At 43.3% G+C, this 10,710-nt stretch overlaps 1 protein-coding gene across 1 annotated transcript; it reads left to right on the top strand.

The window, feature by feature from the left end:
• The first annotated feature begins 265 nt into the window (after positions 1–265).
• On the top strand, positions 266–9,420 carry CDIPT (CDP-diacylglycerol--inositol 3-phosphatidyltransferase). The gene is made up of 6 exons (XM_015810543.1): positions 266–308; positions 1,051–1,185; positions 4,567–4,720; positions 6,406–6,487; positions 7,684–7,765; positions 7,869–9,420. The coding sequence occupies exons 1-6, from the start codon at positions 266–268 to the stop codon at positions 8,018–8,020; spliced, it is 648 nt and encodes a 215-aa protein (XP_015666029.1). The 3' UTR covers positions 8,021–9,420.
• Positions 9,421–10,710: the final 1,290 nt, after the last annotated feature.

The following is a 10,710-nucleotide window of genomic DNA, read 5'->3' as shown; positions in this document are numbered from 1 at the left end:
AAATGGCATTTCCTGCTTCAGATACAGTCCAGACCAGGAAGCGGCAGTGAATCGCCTGAACGTCTGTAAGGAGGGCGGCTATTTTGCTCTCCTCCTGCGCGCGAGAGGGGCCGGGAGGGGTAGGGTAGGGACGCCTGTGGCGGCGGGAGGGCGCCTGGGAGGGGTGCGATGGGTGTCGCCTGATCTCAGCCTCGCTTTGGACTTGGGACTAAGGCTGGTTTTGCAGGGCATCTCCGATCTGCGCAGAGCCACCGCCGTCAGCAAGATGAAGCAAGAGAATATTTTCCTCTTCGTTCCCAACCTCATTGGTAAGTGATGGGATGCGGGCCAGGCAGCCAGTCCCAAAATGCTGGATATGGTGGACCTGCTTATATTTTTGCCTTCTAGCTCTGATCTCTTCCCCCTTTGCCTGACTTATTCTTTAATTCAGTGTTTCTTCAACCTTGGGTGACTTTAAAATGTCTGGACTTCAACTCCCAGAATTCCCCAGCCAGCCAGGAATTCTGGGAGTGAAAATCCAGACATTTTAAAGTCACCCAAGGTTGAGAAAAATTGCTTTCGTCCATTTCCATTTCATTGCTCTTGCAGTGATAATCCTGTCCCTAAGGGAAGCCACAACCTGATGAAAACACCAGCAAACAGGCCAGCCGCTTATTTGATGGTTGAACAGATTGTAGTTTCTCCCAGAAAAGTCTCTAAAACATCTTCCTTGTTTCTTGTCTATGTGACAGAAACATGACAAACCAGGGATTCAAGAAATTTGGGGAATCCTGCCAAGAATATGGGGAAGGGGAATGTGGATGTAGGATGGATTTAGCTGAAATTTGGGGAGTTCGAGACTATAGTCCAGGGGTAGTCAACCTTGGCTCTTTTATGACTCGTGGACTTCAACTCCCAGAATTCCTGAGCCAGCTGTGCTGGCTCAGGAATTCTGGGAGTTGAAGTCCACGAGTCATAAAAAAGCCCAAAGTTGACTACCCCTGCTATAGTCTCTGCATGGGGTGTAGGGTTGAAGAACAGTGGCTTATGTTGCTTGCCTTTCCTTTGCAGGTTATGCTCGTATAATCTTCGCTTTTATTGCTTTTTATTATATGCCAACTTCCCCCTTCCTGGCATCATTCTTCTACCTACTTAGTGGCTTCCTTGATGCCTTTGATGGCCATGCTGCCCGGGCTCTTAACCAAGGTAAGACTGGACTGTGGCAGGGTCATAGTGGGGGTGGAAGGAAGGGAAAGAGAGGGAGGGGGGCTGGAAGAAGAGAGGAGGGGAAAGGGAGGGAAGGAGGGAGGGAGGGAGGGGGAAGAAGAGAGGAAGGGAAGGAGGAAGGAAAGAAAAGAGGGAGGGAGAAAGGAAGGAAGGGGAAGAGAGAGTGGAAGAGAAAGGGGAGGACAGAGGAAGGAAGGAATCATAGATCCAGGACAAAGTCTTGGCTGTCAAACTCATGTTTTTTGCTTTACTTCGGAGACCATCACCAGCTCTCTACGATTCCCATTAATGGGGACGTGATCATTTTTTTAATCTGAAGTTAACCTTGGGACTTTCATCTTTAAAATATGTGATCCACCATTAAGCCCTTGTCTCTTTCCCAAAAAGAGAACTGGCCTATCATTGTGGTTGGTTACAAGAGTGAAGCAATCTCAGTATATTTTTGAGTTGACTAGATTGTCATTCATGCTTTCCTCTGCCTTCTTCTCAAATCTGTTATTTAGGGGAGAAGATCTTGAACTCCCTCAGAGTATTGTTTGATTGCTTTAGAAGGGATTGTTTGAGAATTCTTTTCTATGAGGAGTATTTTATAGTTAGAAACATTTAATTCATGCACATTTAAATCAAGACAGTGCAAACCTTACCTCAAGTATGTAGGGAGAGGATTCTGCCTCTAGTGCAGTGGTGGCGAACCTATGGCACGGGTGCCAGAGGCGGCACTCAGAGCCCTCTCTGTGGGCACGTGTGCCATCGCCCCAGTCCTAGGCCTTCAGCTGGGTTTTATAAATCCTTTTCGCTTTAGGCCTCTGCCGCTGTGTACAAAAAAAAAAGGTTCAATCAATCAGTCAATTTCAACTTTTTGCAGGGAAAAAAAAGATCTTGCAAAGTTGGAATTGATTGATTGAACTTTTTAGTTCCACCCAGTTTGCTATTACCACTGCAATCACACCCACCTAATGGGCCACACCCACCCAATGGGCCACACCCACCCGGCACCCGACGATGCATAAGTGGGTTTTGGGTTGCAGTTTGGGCACTCAGTCTCTAAAAGGTTCGCCATCACTGCTCTAGTGTTTATATCAAAATATGAATGTTAGATTTTGCCAGCTTTCTTCCAGTCAAGTTATATTTCTGTAGGTGATAGTTTGCTTAATCGTTTGATTTAAACAAGGATTTGCTATAACATCTACCTATTGGGATTTACTGAAAGAATCATAGCATATAAATATTTATAGCATATAAATTAAGAACTCTTACAGTCTAAAAACTCCAATAAAACAATCTATAAAATAAATTGTAGATGTGAACATGAAAGACAAAGTCCCTGTAAAAAACTGTAATATCTGAAAGGAAGATTTCAAAATGGCTTGGCTGGGTTCCTATGGCTTCCCTTTATTGTATCACTAATTAAATAACCAAGTAATGAATTAATTAAATAATTAAGCTTATTTAAGTTAAACTTCCATTTGTACCTTTGGATTTGTCATGCTGGTCTCCAAAAAGTTTCAACTCCCCTATTGAAATTCTTCACTCGAAAAAAAAAAAGCAAATTAATAGCTTTCTACAAAAACATGTTTACATTACTTATCAAGCTATATAACTCATTCCAGCAGTTTTGGCTGTTTTTTCACTGAGATATCTGGAACAAAAGACATGTTGATCCTCCAAATCAAAAGCAATTCAACAACCATTTGAAGAAAGAATTAAGCTAGCTAGGGAATTCTGGGAGTTTTGGGCCAAGACCTCAGGGGCTACAGTGCCAAGCTGAGTATGGTCATTTTTCTTAATGATAATAAGGTAATCCTCGAGTTATGAATGTAATAGAACCTGCCAATTACATTCGTAACCCGAGGATTCATTCTTTGGATCATGTTAAATTAACGTGATCCTTCCCGGTTTTACCCAGTGCATTCGCTAATCGAATGCACAAGTCATTAAGTGCACATGAGGTATATCAGGGTGGGGAAGACCATGGGGAGCCTAGTGCTTCCAACCACTCAGGGCCTCCCCTGATCCACTGAGATATCTCATGCTTCCCTCTCCCCCTTCCTGCCCCACTGGGTCTCCACAGGCCCTGGCCCTATGGAGACTCACCTTTTGAAGATCTTGATGATCAAGTGAACTCTCTCCTCTCCAGCCTCTCTGCTGTGGTTTCTTTGCCTGCTCCCAGTGCTCCAAAAGCAGAGTGCTGAGAGCAGAGGCAGAGCGGGACGAGTGTGCTCTGCTCAGCTTGGCTGACTCACGGAGGCTGCCTGTGCAGGATACCTGTTCCACTTTTTGAGCGCCAGGCAGCCTTGATAAGTCTGAAGGAGCACGAGATCGCGCTTCCAGAGGCCTCCATCCCTTTGCAAAACTTTTTGGCACGGAGCACAGAGGCCTGAAGGAGTGTGAGATCATGCCTCCAAGGGCTTCTGTTCTCTGCGCCAAAAGCTTTTGCGAAAGGACGGAGGCCTGAAGCATCACAGGATTGCATCTCCGAAGCCTTCCGTCCCTTTGCAAAAGCTTTTGGTGTGGAGAACAGAAGCCTTTGGGGGGGGGGTGATCTCACACTCCTTCAGGCCTCTGTCCTCCACCCCAAAAGCTTTTACAAAGGGACGGAGGCCTTTGGAGGTGTGATCTTGTACTCCTTTAGAGTCACCGAGATTGCCCGGTGCTCCAGAAGCAGATCGGATGTCCTGCGCAGGCAGACTCAGTGACTCAGTGAAGCTGAGCAGAGCGCGCTGGTCCTGTTCTGCCTCTGCCCTCATTGCTCCACTTTTGGAGCGCTGGGAGAAGGCAAACCCTGCAGCAGAGAGGCTGGAGAGAAGATCTTCAAAAGTTAAGTGAGTGATCAGTAACGGGGTGGGGAGGAGCTGATGGGCTAGCATAGCAGGGCCAGTGCCTGTTAGGTCCCTGTGGGGAGGGTGGGGGTGGAACAGGCAGGGGGAATGTTGCAGTGTCTCTGCGGTCAGTCGTAAGGGTGAATGACTGCCGTGGTGCTGCAACATTCGTAACTTTGAGACTGTCGTAAGTACTTGTGTGTGTGTGTGTGGGGGTGTCATAACTTTGAACTGTCGCTAAGTGAACTGTCGTAACTCGAGGACTACCTGTATTGGACACGCAATGTCTTTTGAAACTCTTGTTTCAGTCTTCATTTCAGCGTGGAGCTTATGCAACAGCATTAATATTAATTTTTTAAAAAAGGATCAGTAAGTTGAGGTTGGAACTCCTGTTGCTACGTATGTGATTGTGTATATGTTCCCCCCTTTTTATGTGTTTTTTTTCCTGTTGCTTTTTACTTAATAAAATTATACTAAAAGGCACGAATGAACCCAAAAACCCAAGCACTGTTCCTCTCCTAACCTATGGCCTTCCTCCTAGGAACCCGCTTTGGGGCCATGCTGGACATGCTGACTGACCGCTGTGCTACTATGTGTCTGCTGGTGAACCTGGCTATGCTCTATCCAGAGTCTGCCCTCTGGTTTCAGCTGAGCATGAGCCTGGATGTGGCCTCCCATTGGCTACATCTCCACAGGTATCGGCTGGGGAAATAGCAGAGCTGAATGCAGTTTATTAAGCTGTCTATCAAATTTAGGTACCGATGCAATGCTGGCTGGGGAATTCTGGGAGTTGAAGTCCATACTTTGGGAAACGCCGCTCTAAATAGTGATGGGTAGAATGGCTCTCCTCTACTTAGATTCTCCTCCTCCTTCAAACTGTAATCCAGTTCAGTTTTGCATTGAAAAGGGGTGTAGACAGTTCGCTTCAGATTTATCGTCCTTTTGGTCTTCAGATTGGAGGAGCTTATGCTTGTATTGCCTGCGCATTTTTAAAATCCTTTCGCCTTGTAAAGCAGGGATCCTCCACCCTTGGGCTGCGGCCCGTTCGGAATTGGGCGGCGTAAGCAGCGGACAAGTGTGGGCGCTCGTGCTCACATACGAAGCTCCATTTGTGTGACCGGTGGGTGCAGGCACCCGCTACTTGCACAAATGGAGCTGTGTGCACTTGTGCAAGCCTGCCACTCACACGGAACCATTCCCTCTCCCTCCTCCCGTCAGGCCGCCATGTTGTAAAGGCAAGAGCTATATAGATAGTCCTGGATTTACAACTATTAGTTTAGTGACCAAAGTTACAACGGCACTGAAAAAAGTGACTTATGATCGTTTTTCACACTTAACGGCCGTTGCAGCATCCCCCGTAATCACGTGATCAAAATTCAGACTCTTGGCAACTGGTTCATAGTTGTGACGGTTGCAGTGTGTCCCAGGGTCATGTGATCACCTTTTGTGACCTTCTGACAAGCAAAATCAATGGGGAAGCCAGATTCACTTAACAACTATGGCATGAAAAGTTGTAAAATGGGGCAAAAGTCACTTATTATTGTCTTGGTTAACAACAGAAGCTTTGGGCTCAGTTGTGGTCGTACGTCAAGGGCTACCTGTAATCCTGTACATTTTTCCTGAGCCAGGGGTAGGCAACCTTGGCTCTTTTATGACTCGTGGACTTCAACTCCCAGAATTCCTGAGCCAGCACAGCTGGCTCAGGAATTCTGGGAGTTGAAGTCCACGAGTCATAAAAGAGCCAAGGTTGCCTATCCCTGCCTGAGACAGAGCTCTGTTTGGTGGCTGTTCTGCTGAGTCATGTGTTCAGGTCTAGGGCTGTATTCTAGATGGAGCTACAAACTGAGCTGCCTTTCACATCTCCCCTCCTTTATTCCCAAAAATTCTTTAGGCCTTTGGAGAAGTTCTCTAAGCCTCATAATGTCCATCAGATTTATTTGTTTGTTTGTTTATTGCCCACCTTAACCGCTAGACCAAACTGACTCTCCTTTATTAATAAACGAATGCATTGCTTTAATTTATTGTAAGGGCTTGGTTCTAAAGGACAGCATAAAAATTTTAAAACTTAATAAAATTAATATTGTTTAAAGAGTTGGAAGAGATCTGACGCACATGAAAGGCTGGCTTCTTGAGAAAATAAGGGTGAAGGAAGTAACATTGCAGTTTTGAGGCCGAGTTGTTTTTAAAGCATGCACAACCTGGAGAAATGTGATGTGTAAAGTTAGAACATTCTTCCTGTGCAGCAGAGAAAGTCGTTCTGGGAGGATTTCATATGGAAGAGATACACAGGCGTGTGAGAGAAGGAACAAGAGAGGGGAGTTGAGGTAGAACTGATTATTCTAAATTCCCATTTTAATTTTCTTCCCCTGCCTCCCCTTAGCACTGTGGTGAAAGGTGGAGAAAGCCATAAGAGTATTGACTTAACAGGAAATCCGATCTTGAGAGTATATTACAACTCACGGGTGAGTGTCACAAAAATTGTCTCTTCACAGCATTGCACTCCTAACCCCATCCCAACCTTCCTCTCCTCCTGTTTTCTCAAAACCGAAAGCCCTCTGCAGGCCTTTTCTCGCCAATTTTCTTATGAAATTCTCTCCTAGGACCTCTCGTTTAATTCAAAATGCTTTGGAGAGAAAGCACCATTGGGGTGATTTCTCATTTTTAATGAACAATAGAGTTGTCTTCAGTAAATTTTCCCGCTCCCATTGGCCTCCGCAGCAAACTGAATTGCAATACAAGCTCCATCTGTCATTTAATTGCCAGTGACTTGATAGAAGTACACAATGGGGGAAGTTTGCAGTGTAACACATTACCATTGGACACACCCCACTCTACCCCATTCCCCCAATGCCCAAAGTCTGCTATAGAAAGAGGCATTCCCAGCCACGTCAGTCACTGTTCTAGCATGTTTATTTTCATGAATCATTTCCTTCAAATTGGAGGAACAGTGGCAATTTAGTAGACTTCCAGTCAGGCTAATTTAAGATGTTGACCTTGACTATCAAAGTGCTTAAAACCTATGCAAACCAATCTGTATCATGGTTGAGGGATGCCTCCTTCCCATTTGAAGTGAGACCAGATTTTTCTGTGGGATGGCGCCAGTGTTATAGGATCCCTTACTAATCAGTTTGCCTCTGTAGGGTCCTTGGTGTTCCTTGAGGTTGCTTGTTTTCTTGCAGATGCTTCATTATTCAGCTAGGCAACATCATCAGTGCTAGAAGCACTGTTTAGCACTGATGTCTAGCACTATCTAGTACTGATGATCTTACCTAGTTGGGTAGTGAAATGTCTGCAAGAAAACAACCAAGCTCAGAAAGCGCTATGGACCCCACAGTTCAACCCTGAGCCACAAGTATTCTCTTCTGTTGATACAATTTGCTTCTCTTCTTCCATGTTGATTAGCTGGTAATCCAAGCCATCTCTTTCCTGAAAGGGTTATCTGACTGCTGTTTTTATTCTGGGATATTATTTTTATCATATGCAATAGGTTATTTTTTGATATAGATTATTTATATAGAAAGATGTTTCCATAAAGTCATCATGATTTGTCATGCAACCCCAGCTGATGCCTTCATAAACGCCATCTGATTTAAACTGGCTTCTGTTGGCTGCCATTTCTTGCCTGATTTGATCTGATGTAGTTTCTCCTTCCTTTCAGCCTGTTCTTTTCCTTATGTGTGCTGGTAATGAACTCTTCTACTGCATGTTATACTTGTTGTGTTTCGGTGAAGGGCCAGAAAGTAAGTACAGAAAGCTGAGGGAATTGAGGGGAGGGGAGGCTTTAGGACTGAAGAACATGTTGGATTTTTCCACCCTTCTCTTTTTTGTTCTTCTGCTTTATAGTCCTGTCAGGATACGCTGGACTCTACCGCCTGATTCTGTGGGTTTGTACCCCCATTGCCATCACCAAGAGCTTCATCAGCTTAATTCACTTGGTCTCGGCCTCGTGCAATATGGCTGCCTTAGATGCTGCTGAACGGGCAAAGAAGATGTAGGATATCAAAGTTGTGGGAAGGAACTCCCCTAAGTCTTCCAGAGTGATCAGCTCCCAACCTTCATGATGAAGGAATGAGATCTTTGCCTCAGATCAGTCACTCCGGTTGTACAGTTTTTCTCTGATGTGTTCACTTCACCTTCCCATGATGCTTTTGTAATATCTATGTGGGGCAATAGGGTAACTCCTGCTCCTCCTGGCTTCTTCTGGTTTTACTCCCATAATAATATGAACAGTTGAGTTAAAAATGGGCTGTTGAGGAGGATCCTGATCCACCATTTTGAGGGGCAGCTGAAGAGCTTGTCGTTTTGGAATTGAAAGCTTTTTTACCTCACACTTTTGGGGTATCTTTGGAGAGAACGAAATATAGGACTGCACTTGTCTTGATATAATAAACTAAACTAGTATTTTGTTGCCTAAAAATCAAGAAGATCACATCTAAACACCTTTTGAAATCTGGACTAGGTTTTTTTGTGTTCCCAAATTGTATAGGAGCAGATCTCTGAAGAGGAGAATATATTAATCCCCTGCATTCTGCAAATATATCTAATAGGAGCAACCATTTGGAAGTCATTTATTTTGGACAATATAAATACACAGCTTGAAAAAGGATATAGTATTGGTAGGCTACCTATTGATCCTGGAGGTCTTAAGATCATATCTTGCATTATTTCCTTAGAATTATCTCTGAATGTTCAGTTTAACTTTTGTACTTTAACTCATGATTATCTGCTCTTATCTCTTGTAAAAAAATTTTTATTAGAAATACATAGACCAGAGGTGGCAAATTGCTTCATTTCTCAAGCAATTCAAATTGACTGTAGCTGAAGGCTATACTTTCCTTTTCTTCAATCATGTCATTGTGCTGTGCAATATTGAAGTGAACTAAATAAGGACAACTTTCAGCATCAGTTTCGCCCTTCTGGAGTCCTGTCTGACTTCTCCACAATGCTGACATTTGCCAGTGGCAGAGATGTATTTACCTATTTATTTTCTTCAAGATTTTGAACATTCAGTACTTTCCTGAGGTAATTAGTAACTCGTTTATATAGACAATCGTTTATCTTCTTTCTTTCCTCGTTGGTTTCTGCATTAGCGCATTAGCAAGCTCTCCTACTGTGGCTTTCAGCAAGAGGTTTACATTGCCATGGTAGCTCCCTACCTATTAAAGGTCCTCTTCTTCCTTTCCCACAAAAGCTGGCTTTTCATGCTTGTATTAGGACCCAGAGGTCAAGAGAAATAAAAGATGGAGATGATGGAGGCAGGGTTTTTAATTTATTAAACAAATTTATGACTGCCCAACTGACACACAGTGACTCTGAGTGGCTTACAGAATTAGAAATTCACAACATAACTACCACCTTGGGGCCATAATAGAAGAGAGATATCTAAGCCCTAAGGCAGGGGTAGTCAACCTTGGCTCTTTTATGACTCGTGGATTTCAACTCCTAGAATTCCTGAGCCAGCCTGAGCCATGCTGGCTCAGGAATTCTGGGAGTTGAAGTCCACGAGTCATAAAAGAGCCAAAGTTGACTACCCCTGCCCTAGGCATAGCTTAATTGTCTGGCTATATTGAAGGAACCAAATGTGAAGACTGTCGTGGAGAACACTTGACTGTGCCAAATTAGAGTGCCGTGACCTGGTAGTTCCTTTTGCTTAAACTGCAAGGAGACCTCTGAAATTGAAATGGTTATTTTTGGTCCTTCCTTGTAATATTCTCACCCTGTCTCCTCCAGGCAGGGGCTGATCTTAACAACTCTCCTAAATCCACAGTGGTGTTGCTGCACATTTCAAACCTGAGTGTCTGCATATTGTATATATATTTTTAAAGTGTAAAGCTTTTGTCTGGAAAAAAAAACCTCTTGCAACAAAATTGAGGTTATGATCATCTGATTGTCTTGATTTGGTTGTCTCTGATTATTTATGGAAAGATCTGGATGAACAACCAAGATAAATATGGCAAATATTCCTAGCTCAGTATTTAATGGTCTTCTGAAGACCAAGAAGATTGACCACCTGGTTAAAGGGAGAATAAATGTTTTCAGTATAGCAGAAGCCAACATTCGTGAATCAGAGGAGCCATAAAATAGGCTGATGTCTGCAGATTAAGCCTCTTTGTCAACAAGACCTAAGGGAGGAAACAGAATGAAGATAAAAGAGGCAGTCTGTTGCCCTGCCAAGACCCAAATCTTGCCAAGACACCTCTTCCATTCCCAAGAGGCTGCAGAAATTAAAGTCAAATTGTTACATGTCATTTTGTTTTCCTATCTTAAAGGGCCTAAAGCATTTGAAGAGATAAAGGCCTTGTTACCATAGTTGCTACCGTAACTTTTGTAAAATATTTAGAACACTTTGCAGCAGTGATTAATAATTTTTTCCTGTAATGTTATAGATGCCCCAAAATATAAAAGAAGTGACTAAAAATCTGAAATTTTGATCATCTTAATTTTTTAACATAGTGATCATTTTGAGGGTCTGTGAACATTTTTATTTATTTTATTTATTTATTTATATTTGAATTTATATCCCGCCCTTCTCCCGTAGGACTCAGGGCGGCTGACAATCTATTTAAAATACATACAAAACAATACAAATTTAAAATTAATTAAAAGAATATTAAATATTTGTCGAATTTAAAATATAATTAAAACCCCCCTAAAAATTACCCTAGGCCAGTCCTGCAAGCTGGAA

This window comes from Protobothrops mucrosquamatus, unplaced genomic scaffold, assembly GCF_001527695.2.
Source record: "Protobothrops mucrosquamatus isolate PMUCROS unplaced genomic scaffold, P.Mucros_1.0 scaffold11, whole genome shotgun sequence".
Classification (NCBI taxonomy): Eukaryota; Metazoa; Chordata; class Lepidosauria; order Squamata; family Viperidae; genus Protobothrops; species Protobothrops mucrosquamatus.
The sequence above is the reverse complement of the archived record's forward strand: the minus strand, read 5'-3'. Positions and strand labels throughout refer to the sequence as shown.